This window comes from Pseudophryne corroboree, chromosome 5 (genome assembly GCF_028390025.1).
Source record: "Pseudophryne corroboree isolate aPseCor3 chromosome 5, aPseCor3.hap2, whole genome shotgun sequence".
In the NCBI taxonomy this organism is placed as follows: domain Eukaryota; kingdom Metazoa; phylum Chordata; class Amphibia; order Anura; family Myobatrachidae; genus Pseudophryne; species Pseudophryne corroboree.
This window is the reverse complement of record NC_086448.1, coordinates 620,773,886-620,788,289: the sequence shown is the minus strand read 5'-3', so window position 1 is coordinate 620,788,289 and position 14,404 is coordinate 620,773,886. Positions and strand designations below refer to the sequence as shown.

The following is a 14,404-nucleotide window of genomic DNA, read 5'->3' as shown; positions in this document are numbered from 1 at the left end:
TATATATGTATATAAATCTAGAAGGCAATTAGTTAATCATTTAGAGTTAGGAGTAAATCTAGTTATCAAAACCATGTTGTTGGGGTGGGTGAGTCGCAGGGATGTGCAGGCAGGGGAGGCATTAATGATTAAAATTAGAGATGAGTGGGTTCGGTTTTACTTGGGTTCACCCGAATCTCCTTATTGGCTCACGGACGTCATGTGTTTTGGTTATCCAATAAGAAAAATCCAGAAAAAAAGAACTTGCGATAATTCTGGCGTTAAGAACCGAGTAAATCCGAACTTGCTCATCTCTAATTAAAATAATCCAAAGAAGGTACTTATAACACATATTCTGTCATAAGTATCTTCGTTATATTATTCTAATCATATAAATACATTTAAATAGTTCCTCCTGCTGACAACGGGAATGGGGATAACGTGCACGGGGGGGGGGGGGGGGGGGGTATAGGTGATTGGACGGGTGCTGTCCAATCACATCTGTCCCCGTCAACGAGGCAATTATACTAATGCTGCTTTCTCCACTTTTTTCAATGTTGAGTGCGCTTTCAATAGCAGCTCGTATGGTCAGGTCCCTTAATGGTATAAATATAAAAAAAGATAGTGTATACCAGCGCTGGCTGTGTTAGAAGAATTACATTTACGCTAAAAAGTAAATTATTCACAGGACGGTAGGGGTTAAAAAGTGAATCATAAATGTAATACATACAATCAATAAAAGAGAACAATAAAAATATTGTCACAGTGCTAAATTAGCAAGGCAAAATCATTAATAAGATGACACATTCATTTGACTCCTATTACTGGCAATGTCATACCCTTGCTATGACATTCTCTGGAATCATGTCCACATGGGGTTGTCAGAGGTGATTTGGTGTGCAACCAAATGAGTCCTATTTGATCCCCAATTTCATTCAGGCATTGGGCAGTAGCTTGGTATAGGGGTTGGTTCCGGTTACTCTGTAAATGCTGGTTGGTCCAAAGAAAGATGCAGTACAGTTATATAACAGGGTAGATGATGGGAGTCCAAATGATATTATCTGTGTCCTCCAGGCTCGACGCGTTTCACTGGTGCAAACAACCCAGCTTCCTCAGGTGCATATTATAGTGTTTTACTGTGTTATAGTGTTATGTGATGGGATGGGAGGAAGGGGGGGGGCATTTGTCGCTCATGGGCCCACCACTCGCTAGCACTGCCACTGATCCCATTGTAGGCAGATTAGTCCCAAATCATGGTATGCTGAAAATGATAGAGAGCAGGTACTGTGTTAAAAGTTTTAGGTGAGGGGAATGGCATTAAGAGTGTCCTCCCACTCCCATTTTCCATGGGCATTGGCAGGGGTTTCAGAGCTGTATGCTTTAGATACAACAGACTCATGTTTGTCTGTTGTCTTATGCAAGGACAATGAAGAAACACAAGGCTGCTGGGAAGGTAAAAAAAAAAAATTACTAAAAGTGAATCTGAATGATAATAAATTGGTACACTTTTTATAACTCTTGCTATTAAATTTGCACGTATAGAATATGAAGATATTAGATGTAATATTTTAATGAGAATTTATTTTTCTTTCACAACAGAACCGACTGGACAAAAAACCCTGGACGCCAAAAGAGATCTTCAAGAGTTAAATGAAGCACAAGAGAAAAAGATTCAAACTCTGGAGGATGAAATGCTTAGACTTACACAGACTGTCATTGACCTACAAACCTCTTTGTCGGGAGTAAATGAAAATTTAAAAATCACAGTTCAGGAAGATGCAAGTAAATTTCTAAATGAATGGCTCAACAACCTGGCACCAACAGCCAGTGCTACAGGTGGTAAAACAGAATACTATTTACCAGGATTCTCTGGCAGTATCGAGAAAGAGGATGGATTAAAAGATGTAATTTCTGAACTAACAAGCGCCCGAGAGGAACTACGGAACAAAACTGATCAAATTGATGAACTAACCAGAAAAATCAATTCATATGAGGAACGCTTAATTGAATTTGAAGAGCTGTCACGTGGACCAACCGCAACTATGTCTAGTGTTAATGACCATCAGATTTATTTAGATGATAAATTAGAAGCAGTAAGAAATGAGATGCTGGAGGGGATGGATAGGAAAATGGCCGATCTGAAAAACTCTTGTGAGTACAAGTTAATGAATGTTCAACAACAATGTGAAGATAATGAAAATTGCTTGGGAGTCAAAGAGTTAGTTCTAGAAAAAGAAAGTGAACTTCTTAAAGAAGTAAACAAGCTGAGGTCTGAAATGCATCCAAATTCACCAAACAGCAGTTCGAATTGTTGCAGAAATAATGACTATGATACAAGACTGAAGAACTTGGAACAAAAGGTTGAAAAAATTGCCGAAGCACATAGGGCCCTTAATATCAGATTAGACAATGAAGTGCAACTTCTAAACACCAACAAACCAGACCAGTCTTGGAGTGATAGATATAATGAGTTAGAATTTAGAATTAACGTCACAGAAAAAAATGCAGAGGAGCACTGTTTTTATATTGAGGACACTTTGAGAGGTCTAATTAACAACAGTGTTGAAGATATGAGCAACCTAATTGACTTGAAGATTCAACTGCTGGAGAATAGTCAGACTAATAAACCTGATATTCCTGATCCCAGCAGCTCATTGGCTAACATTGTTCTGCATGACATAGATGAGCTGAAGGATGCAGTACAAAGACTGGACAATGAATTTAAATCAGTGTTGCATGGCAAGGATGGTTATTTAAGCAACACTGATGTACACCACAATAATTACCAAGTATTGGTTGAGACTCAGTTGGGTAATTCTCTTTTCTTAAAGTCGCTTACTGACACAGTGAATGAAAAATTTGAGGCACTTCAAAACAAGACATTGGACATGGAAGCCTTACAAATTGAATTAGGCATGGTTAGATTTGATCTTTACAAAATTGAAGATAATGTGGTTCTCTTGAATGATAGCTTGAACTCCTTTAAAAGACAGCTAGGAGAGGTTAACTCTACTGTTAGTAATACGCAACTGGGTCTTTCAGCAAAAGTAGATGTTGTCCAAAAACTTTATAACACTACCTCAGGCGCTTCTACAAATGGCAAGTGTTGTAACAATCTCCAAGACAAGTTTGACATTCTCAGACGTGAAGTAACCACTGACAAAGGGAAATGCACTGATAACACTCAGGGAATCCAAACAGAGATTTCTAAAGTTGACACCAGAGTTTCTAAGCTGGAAGATGTATGTGGAAAGCTTGATACGATCTCTGGCAGCCTGCAAAGGATTAAAGATGGGCTTAACAAACATGTTACCAGTTTATGGAACTGTATACACAGCATCAATGGGACAATAAAGTCACATTCCAGTGACATTTATGGCTTGAAGAATTCTGTCCAAGTATTCCAAACACAGATCACCAAAATCACTACTGACCTCCAAGACCTGGCCACGACTCAGCCTGGAGCAGGTAGGAATTAACAACACCAATTAAATTCTATAAAATAAATAAATAAAAACCTCCCTTTGTAAATTTTGGGAGAACAATTGATACAGTATATTCTTCCATGTTTAGGTAAATGTATAAAGTGCTTAGCAGCAAAAAAAAACAAATGCTTTGTGAAGATCATGCTACTATGCCACACCCATGGTTTTTGTCAACATTTCTTCACTACGATAACCATTGCGTTGGAGTCAAATGGGAATATATGTTGCTGGTAATTTGGTTACATTGTTTTAAAAACTTTCTGAATTAGTGTGATTGCCGAATCCGGACAAGCAGCACAATACTAAAGTGTTAATAATTAGTATCGGCAGCAAATGATTTGCATTTTTGTGTATTGAATACAAACTTAAATGAAAAAGCTCATGAATGTCTTTGTACATTCCAGCACTAAGTATGAATGCTGGAATGTCCATAGAAGACATGAGAATAGCTGCAAGTAACCAACATGGTCATATTCAGTGTTCAGTGCATTATGGGCCTATTCAGAGGTGGACACAAAAGCGCTCGCAACCGCGTCTTCTGGCGGTCACCAGGCCGCTACACAGCCCTTCCCTGGTATACATCCAAGGACTGAGACGCTTGCTTTCAGCAGCAATACCACCTGGTTCATCCTTACGCTCCGGTCGCACCAGAAAAATTTGCACCAGCCCCATATGGCCTCCTGTGTGAGCTGACAAGAGTCTGTTTACGCAGCTACTTTCACCAACACTCCTCCACAACACTTCCATACCACGCCCATAAGATAGACTATCTCCATGCATGTGATAAGCCACCTCCCTGTCACCACCCTAGAATGGCCACTACCTTTTCAATATACTTCTGCTTGCGTGCACCTGACATAGGTGGTCATTCTGAGTTGTTCGCTCGCTGCTATTTTTAGCAGAATTGCTAATAGGCTAAAATCCGGCAGTTCTGCGCATGCGTATGCACAGCAGGGCGCACGCGCTAAACAATGTTACACAAAACTATGCTATTTTACTCACGGGCGAACAAAGCTTTTCAGTCGCTCTGTTGATTGGAGAATGATTGACAGGAAGTGGGTGTTTCTGGGTGGTAACTGCGCGTTTTCCGGGAGTGTGCTAAAAAAACGCAGGCGTGCCAGCAGAAAACGCAGGAGTGGCTGGAGAAATCGGGGAGTGGCTGGCCGGACTCTGGGCGTGTTTGTGACATCAAACCAGGAACTAAACGGACTGAGGTGATCGCAATCTAGGAGCAGGTCTGGAGCTACTCAGAAACTGCAAGGAAATACTTAATAGCAGAATTGCTAATCTTTCGTTAGCAATTCTGCTATGCTAAGATACACTCCCAGAGGGCGGCGGCTTTGTGTTTGCATTTCTGCTAAAAGTAGCTAGCGAGCGAACAACTCGGAATGAGGACCATAATACCTGCGACTGCACAGACCCAATCGGGATGCATGTGTGGTGCAGTAGCACAAAATTCGTTAGGCTAGGTCAGACATCAGCGGTGCACCCATCTTTGAATAAGGCCCTATATGTGATGTAATGTGTTATAGAAAAAGGATCAATGATCCCAAATGACATATGTGTTTTATTTGCCACACAGCTAAATGCAGCTCAGGCTTAATAAGCCATGTTTTCTCTAGCATTTCTTAATTAAAAGAAACACTATAAGGTATAGTTGTGGTGTAATATACACAAATATGCAATAAGCTGACATGAGTTTTTCACATTTTTTTTCTTTTTTTGAATTTTTTCATACTTAACGATCCACGTGGACTACGATTGGAACGGTAAAGTGTGCCAAGCGAAGGCACCATGCCTGAAGCATGGCGAGCGAAGCGAGCCATGCGAGGGGACGCGGTGCCCTAATTTGGGATCCCGGTCACTCTACGAAGAAAACGACACAAAAAAAAATAAAATACTCATGTCGACCTTTAGACCTGTCGACCTAGCACATGTCGACCTAGAAACCCTGTCGACCTTCCATCCATGTCGACCTAGTGACTGTCGACCTATAGTGGTCGACCTAAACATTGTCGACCTAGACACTGTCGATTTGATGAACCACACCCCTTTTTCTAGTACTGTATAATAAATAAAAGTACATTTCTCTAGCATCCATAAGGGATATTGGGGAAATCTAGTACGATGGGGGTATAGACGGGGTCCAAAGGAGCCAGTGCACTTTCAATTTCTTCAACTGGGTGTGCTGTCTCCTCCCCTCTATGCCCCCTCCCACAGGCAGTTTAGAAAAAAGTGCCCTCAGTAGAGGATGCACACTCTGCAGCTCCAGAGAGTTTTCTTCAGTTTCTTTTAAAACTTTTAATATTTTCGGTATGCTGTCTGGGCAACAGCATACCTGCACCATGGGAGTTAGGAGGGGCAGTCACCGGCCTTACAAGGTGCAGAGCCGCGTCCCGGCTGCAGGATCATCATCTTGAGGGGTTGTCACAACCGCAGCACACCGCACACCCCTAACGCTGCCTGAAGGTGACATCCCGGGAGGGGGGGGGGGGTAGGATCCCCCTTGTGTAAACGGACACAAAACTGCTTGACTAGGACTTGTGTGATGTTTTAAGCTGTTTAGGAGACATTGCCAGTATAAAAAATATGTACAGCTCTGGCGCCATTGGAGGGGGCGGCGCTTCCTCAGAGCGGGACTTGGGTCGTTTTGGCGCTTTCCTCTGCTTACTGCAGCATCTACAGCACACACACAGCGCTTCCTGCCTCACAGACACGCTGGAAAACTGGTAGAGGGTGTAGCAAAGGGGGAGAGCCGCTTGTGTACACTATCCTGAGCATATTTAGGATTGCAATTGTTAGTGTTTACTGTGTTTTACAGAGCTGACAGTCTCACTGGGGCTGTGCAGCTCAGGGTGTGCTGGTATCATCCCTCTCTCTGTGTCTCCTCTCACATACAGTAGGGCAGGCTTGCATTATAACTGTGTATGTTTTTGTACTTACTGTGAAATTTGGGTAAGCACAAGCTGTGCAGTGTATACCACACCAGTTTTTCCCCATTTTCTAATGACTCTGCTTCCTGTGAACAATGCAGTCAATCTTCACAAATTAGTGAAGAGGCTGGGGGAGAGAGTCCAGAGCCCCACTGGTTAGGGTCTCTTAAGACTATGATGTCAGATATGTCATCCCAGCTCACTGCTAATCTGAAGAAAACGTAGCTACTGCAACAAGCTGTTACAGATTTAGCTGCTAGGGCTGATGCACAGCCCCCCTCTCTCATGCAGGTCCCCAGAAGCGTGGTTTACCTGCGCTGTTATCTGATATAGATGATGATATACAAGATGATGGTGTCAAAGTCAGAAAAATATCTCTATGCACACTGCCATATTTGCACCTCACACAGGTCTGCGCTGCGCATGCGTGCGCTCTCCCGTGCGTGCGCATACTCGCTGTTGCGGGCACCCGCGGGTGCGCGGTATGTGCATTTACGGTAGAGTTCATGTGTTCGTAGCGTGCGACCCAATCGTTACATATTTCCACTATATAATGTATTTTGTAGATCATGGTCCCTTTGATAGAGTCTGAAAGTTTGGTTAATGTAGAATGTTCATGAACAGAGAAATCCCTCTTTGTTTGATACGAAGGGTCAGACAGGAGTAATACAGTGGTGTTTAGTACCCATCGGAAGAGTATTTAATTAGCAATATTCCGGTGTTGGTTTGAAGCGGATTAATCGCTCGTGCGAATAGTTATGGACATAAGAAGTTTATGAACATTTACTGTATTTGCACTTACTTATCCATGCGGCGGGAAACCCAGTTTCCCTCCCACCTGAGCTGTTGGAAATAGTCACGGCCCACCTGTATGAATCAACCTATGACCTTTTGTTATAATGCGAGGAGGAATTCCTGTGTCCAATGAACAATGAGATTGTAGGGACCATTGAATTGTATTGTGTGTGGGGCATAAATAGACAAGCCGATCACATCCAGCTCTCACTCTTCAACGGTTCTCATTGCTGAAAATCGGGAGCTGGATGTCCAGAGGCGCATGCGATCGTTTCCTTTGTGCGTAAGTTTTCTCCGCAATCATGTTGTCTTTCTTGATGTTATGGGCCATTTCTCTCTCTCTCTCTCTCTTCTCTTCTTTCTCTCGTACTCTCCTAAACGTAATAGTATTGTATTGTATTTCCTGTGTAGTTATCTGGTTAGGTAGTCGATGTTATATTGTAGTGTATGACTTGTATTGTATTGATTCTTGTGCAAGTATAACATTCATAATATATATATTAGGCGTTGGACCCTAAGCACGGTATCTGTGTATTTCTTATAGTGTTAAGTATTCACAGAGCGTCGGTGACGCTCAAACAGCTTTTAAGTTAATAAGGTTACACAGTGTTGCATCTACACCCTATCTCTACACTAAGGTTTTACAGCATATTACATTGTTTATGGTTTAGATTTAAAGGTTTAACATTGTGAGCGCCAGCGGCGCTGGTGATCTCCTCGTGGTCCCGAGCGGCCGCTACGCTATAGCGAATCATTACGTTAGCCGGCAGCCAATAGCGTGCCTGCCTGTGATCTCTCGGCCGTGAGCGAACGTGACGCTTGAGCGTCTCGACCACGGCTAAGCGATCGTTACGCAACGAGCGTACCCTTACGGTACTCCATACGTAAATAGCGTACAGTGTTCTTAGACCTCATAAAGGGTTTTATATAAGATAAATATTTAGCTTTATCAATGGGGATGACCTGGATCCAATTAGTGGGGATCCCGGTTCTACTCAGGGTATTGAACCCCTAATTTTGGCTATAAGGGATGTGTTAAAGCTCCCTCTAGGGGACGCTGCGTCACAGCAGTCGTTTTTCTTTGTACAAAACAAGCCCAATGTCACTTTCCCTGATTCTCCAGAGTTAGACGACTTATTCAAACAGGCCTGGAAAAATCCAGACAAAAAATTCCAAGTGTCCAAAAAGTTTTTGCGCACTTTGCCATTTGCTCCTGAAGGTAACATTTTTTGTGAGGAACCCCCTGGCGTGGATGTCTCAGTCTCTCGCCTGTCTAAGAAGGCGGTGCTGCCTGCCACGGGTGAAGGATCCTGGGGATCGGAAGATAGAGACTACTCTAAAGTCTATATACACTGCAGCCGGCCTCTCACAAAGACCGGTCATTGCGGGTTGCTGGATGACCCATGCTATTCAATCTTGGGCCATTCAAATTCAGGGGGCTCTCTCGGGGGGATATGCCCTTAGTTGCCCTCCTGAAGCACATTCAGGACACTACATGTGTCCTTTGTGATTCCCTCAAGGAGATAGGGAACATTAATGCTCGGACGTCTGCCATGGCAGTGTCCACACACAGGGCCTTGTGGTTGCGTCAGTGGATTGCGGACGCAGAATCCAAACGTAGCGTGGAATCCCTCCCCTTTTCTGGGGAATGGCTTTTTCAGGTTCAATTTGATATCTTGATTTCCAAAGTTACGACTGGGAAATCGACGTTTCTCCCCTCTGGGGCCCCGCCAGCGAGACGCTTCTATCCGGGGCCATCTGTCCAGTCCTTTCAGTCTCACAGATTTCGATCGAAGGCCAGAGGTGCCTCCAATGCGGCTAGAGGCACCAGAGGGAAGTCCAGAAAACCTGCAAGCACCAGTTCTCAGGAACAGTCCACCGGTTCTGCTTCCTCTAAGGCCTCAGCATAACGGTGCCCACCCACCCCAAGGGGATCTCGAGGTGGGAGCCCGACTGAGTCACTTCAGCAGCGTCTGGGAGACTTCCTGACGGAATGCCTGGGTCAGAGAGCTCATTTCTCAGGGCTACAAGCTGGAGTTCGACCGTACTACCGCCCCCACCCACCCCAACGAGTTTTCAAATCAAGTTTACCAGCTTTGGAGGATATGCACGTTACGTTACAACAGGGTATCCGGAAGTTGGTCCAGTCCCACGTCATTGTTCCAGTACCACTACCGCAACGCTGCAAGGGGTTTTACTCAAATCTGTTTGTGGTGCCGAAGCCGGACGGTTTGGTCAGACCCATTCTGAATCTGAAATCCCTGAATCCTTATTTGAGGGTGTTCAAGTTCAAAATGGAATCCCTGCCAGCAGTGATTGCGAGCCTGGAAGAACAGGAATTTCTGGTCTCCTTGGATATCAAGGACGCCTAGCTCCATATTCCGATTTGGCCCCCTCATCAGTCGTACCTGCTGTTTGCCCTGCTGGACGATCACTTCCAATTCCAGGCACTGCCCTTCGGCCTGTCAACAGCCCCGAGGGTATTCTCGAAGGTGATGGCGGAGATGATGCTTCAAATCCGGGTCCAGGGGATCAATGTGGTTCCTTAGCTGGACAATCTTCTGATAAAGGCAAGATCCAGGGAGCTTTTGTTGCTCCATATCGACCGCACCATCCATCTTCTGTCCGCTCATCGGTGGATCCTCAACTTACAGAAGTCCCACCTGGAGCTAACTCCGAGGCTCCTGTTCCTGGTGATGTTGCTGGATACTGTGGCGCAGAAGGTATTTCTACCAGAGGACAAGGTGAAAACACTTCAGGAGATGGTCCGCATGGTGCTCCGACCTACTCGAGTGTACGTACATTTCTGCATAAGATTGTTGGGAAAGATGGTTGCCTCATACAAGGCAATCCAGTATGGGAGGTTCCATGCAAGAACGTTTCAGTTGGATCTCCTGAGAAAGTGGTCCGGATCGCATCCAGATGCACCGGATGATTCAGCTGTCACCTCGGGCCAGGATTTCTCTCCTGTGGTGGCTACAGTTCTCCAATCTCCTGGAGGGCAGGAGTGTCGGGATTCAGGAATGGACCCTCCTCACGACGGATGCGAGTCTGAGAAGATGGACAGCTGTCACCCAAGGGGCGCAGTTCCAGGACAGGTGGTCAGCCCACGAAGCCCTACTTCCGATCAACATTCTGGAACTTCGGGTGATCTACAATGCTCTACTTCAAGCCTCTCCTCTACTCAAGGATCACGCGATCCAGGTACAGTCGGACAACGCCACGCCGGTGGTATATATCAATCAACAAGGAGGGACAAAAAGCAGAGCCTGCATGCGAGAGGTGTCGAAGATACTCCTCTGGGTTGAAAGAAATGCAAGAGCCATGTCAGCAATCTTCATTCCGGGTGTGGACAACTGGGAGGCGGACTTCCTGAGTTGTCACAATCTCCACCCGGGGGAGTGGGGGCTCCACCATCTGGTGTTCCAGCAGATCATCAACCGGTGCGGTTGCCCACAAATAGACATGATCGCTTCTCGTCTCAACAAGAAACATGCCTGGTATTGCTCGTGGACCAGGGACCCTCAGGCGAGGGCAGTGGACGCACTGGCGTTGCCTTGCCCGTACCGGCTGGTCTACCTGTTTTCTTCGATTTTATTGCTACCAAGAATGCTAAAGCGAATGAGGAATCAAGGTGTCCAGGCAATTCTAAATGCCCCGGATTGGCTTCTGGGGGCATAGTACGCGGATCTTCTAGACATGTCCGCCGAAGATTCTTGGCCTCTACCGCTCAGAAGAGATCTTCAACAAGGACCATTCGTCTACCTGGACTTACGGCGACTTTGTTTAATGGCATGGAGGTTGAGCGGAACATCCTAGCTCACAAGGGCCTTTCCAAGAAGGTTATTGCAATCATGGTTCAGGCCAGGAAACCTGTGAAGTCAAAACACTATAATCATATCTGGAGGAGATATTTCTCTTGGTGTGAGGAATGCACGTATAAGCCTGCAGAGTTTCACTTGGGACGTTTCCTACGTTTTCTGCAGGCTGGTGTGGATAAGGGCTTACGTCCGGGTTCCATTAAGGTCCAGATTTCATTTCTCTCCATTTTCTTTCAGACGAAATTGGCAGTGTTGCCAGAAGTTCAGACCTTCTTGCAACCTCCCTTTGTGCCGCCTACGGCACCCGGGGATCTGGATGTTGTGTTTGAAATTTCTACAGTCCTCCTGGTTTGAACCTCTGATGATGGTAGAAGACAAGTACCTCACGTGGAAGACTGTGATGTTACTGGCCCTGGCTTCTGCTCGACATGTTTCAGAATTGGGGGCCTTATCATGTAAAAGTCCCTAGTTGGTCTATTACGAGGACAGAGCGGAGCTCCGGACTAGACAGCAGTTCCTGACGAAGGTTGTCTCCACGTTTCACCTGAATCAACCTATTGTAATTCCGTCCACTTCTGACGCTTCTGCTCCTCTTGAGGCATTGGATGCTGTGTGTGCCTTGAAAAAAAAGTCAAATGTACAGCTCAGGTCAGAAAGATGGATTCCTTGTTCATGCTGTATGATGCGCAGAAGAAGGGTTGCCCTGCTTCAAAGCAGTCCATTGCTCGTTGGATTAGGCTTACTATCCAACAGGCCTATGTGTTGGCAGCCTTACCTGTTCCTAAGTCTCTAAAGGCCCACTCTACTAGATCAGTGGGCTCTTCCTGGGCGTCTGCCTTTGGAATCTCAGCCTTGCAACTATGCCGAGCGGCTACCTGGTCGGGGAAGAACACTTTTGTGAAGTTCTACAAATTTGATACCCTGGCCAAAGAGGATACCCAGTTTTGGCAGGCGGTGCTGCAGCAGTCTCCGCACGTTCCCTCACGTTCTGGAAGCTTTGGGACGTTCCCATCGTACTAGTTGCCCCCCAATATTCCTTATGGATGCTAGAGAAAATAGGATTTTAATACCTACCGGTAAATCCTTTTCTCGTAGTCCATAAGGGATATTGGGCGCCCGCTTCAGTGTGTGGACTTTTCTGCAGGTTCTTGTTCTAGAGTTACCTGTTCAGCTGTTGCTGTTATTGTTACCAGCCATTGCTGGTTGTTGTATGTTGGTGGTGTGCTGGTGTGTAAATCTCACCACCTTTTCTGTTATCATGTTCCTTCTCTCATATATGTCCTTTCTCCTTCAGGCACGTTTTTACCTATAACTGCCTGTGGGAGGGGGCATAGAGGGGAGGAGACAGTACACCCAGTTGAAGAAATTGAAACTGCACTGGCTCCTTTGGATCCCGTCTATACCCCCATTGTACTAGTTTCCCCCAATATCCCATATGGACTACGAGAAAAGGATTTACTGGTAGGTATTAAAATCCTATTTTCTGCTTGGTTGCTATGGGATACAGCAAGTTTACACCCATTACATTTAGTTATGAAATAATCCCCATTATGTATTGTACCTTGCACAAAACCTTTAACAGTGATCCCTCTCCCACATCTAGCGCCTCCGTTTTCTATTAACATGTAATCACATAGATTTAGTGCTACATTGCTACTCTAACATTTTCTTTGTTCATTCTTTCTTATTCAATTCAGTGATACAACGGTAATGGAATCTTTTGTTCTAAGAGTACAGCTGGCAGAAAGCATGAGTTCATAGCAGATGAAGTAGTTGTGTAGTGTTCAGCCACTTTCCACCAAAGATTTTTCTCCTCTGTGCTTAAAGAACCATAATAATCATAGAATTATTTTGTAAGCTATCTTTGATTATACATTTGAATGATTAATTAACAATGTAAACCATTTTGTGTTGTCTCTCTGTAAAGCTTGGAGGGGTTCAGTATGATTGACCGGCAGACGGAATGCCATCGCTCACGTTACTGACGCCGGCATCCCAATATTTTAAATCCCGACAGGGGCGAAGTATGTTCCCCCCTACCCTCTAACCCTAACCATCCCTTCCCGCAGCTTAACCCTAACCTCCCCCCTTAGTGCCTAACTCTAACCTCCCCCTGGTGGTGCCTAAAACCTAATCCCTCCTCGCCCACAGCCTAACCCTTCCCCCTTAGTGCCTAGACCTAACCTTCCACCGGTGGGGCCTAACTCTAATATCCCCTCCCTGAAGCCTAACCCTAACAACCCCGGGTGGTGCCTAACCTTAAACCGGGCACTATACTTACGGTTGGGATTCCAGTGTCGGGATTTCAACTGCCGGGATCCCGACAGCCGGCATCTTAACCCCATCCTGCTTGGAGCAATAAATAAATCTAATAAACTGAAATTTCTCTTATTCATTACTCATATATTGGTTTATGGAATCTAAATGATGGAATGATTTTTGATTAGTATGTTTAACTTATAATGAAATAAAAATATATCAAATGTCTTAATATATCAAACGTCTGGCCCATCAATACACTAAACATTATTTTGTCCTTCTTATTTAGATACGGACCCCAAGCAAACACCACAGGTTAACATTATACCTCAACTGCTACCAAGAGCAACAGAGAAGCCACCACACCACCAAGATCCTCAGCAACCCGTATTTCCCCAAGTGCCCATAGTCCCTTCAGGTCCTAAACGACCTGCACAACCACAAGAACCTCAAGATCCACCCAAACCAGTACCACCTACCTCATCAGGGTCTATTGTCATACCACTGATTCCTGGCCGCAATGGATTTATTTTAGAGCATGGTCAAGCTGGACCTCCAGGTAGAATTGTGAAGTTTGGATCAGGAAGACAGCAAGGTGTTGATGGGCAGCAAGACATGCAGTTGTCAAAAGGTTTCGCTGGGGCACCTGGTAAGTTAATCACATTTGACTTTTTGCAGTCATTGATCGCTTCATTTAGGAATGAAGTGAGCCATCACCGACTGTGAATAGTCTCAGCCTGGTAAGCCGTGGTGCAGCATGTTGCATAGCAGCAAAGATGCGCATGACTACATCTGTAACTGACAGAAACTGTGGAATGCTCAGTGGAAGAACATGTCTTTCTTTCCTGTCCTTGGTTCCAGTGTTTCTCTCCAATGGCTTGCAGAAATGCTGGACAAATAGGCAGTCTCCAGACTGCACCACAGACAGAGGGCTCTATTTATTTCCAATACTAATTACCGACAGTCTATTTAGTTCACTGTGTCACAGTGATATGAATATGCCACCGGTATGTACCATTACATACCAGTCCAGTGAGATCCAGCTGCGTCCTCCATGTTAGTGGTGTTCTCTGCCCAGCTCTTGACATCTTGATGATGCCAGCGATGGGTTTCACTAATGCACCCGGCATGG

General features: G+C 45.0%; 1 protein-coding gene across 2 annotated transcripts in view; it reads left to right on the top strand.

The window, feature by feature from the left end:
- Positions 1–14,404, top strand: part of EMILIN2 (elastin microfibril interfacer 2) — an 84,096-nt gene that overhangs the window by 46,475 nt on the left and 23,217 nt on the right. For both annotated transcript variants that reach the window (XM_063923553.1, XM_063923551.1), the window contains 2 exons: positions 1,579–3,447; positions 13,562–13,921. In XM_063923553.1, the coding sequence (XP_063779623.1) occupies positions 1,579–3,447; positions 13,562–13,921 (2,229 nt within the window). The remainder of the gene's footprint in view (positions 1–1,578; positions 3,448–13,561; positions 13,922–14,404) is intronic.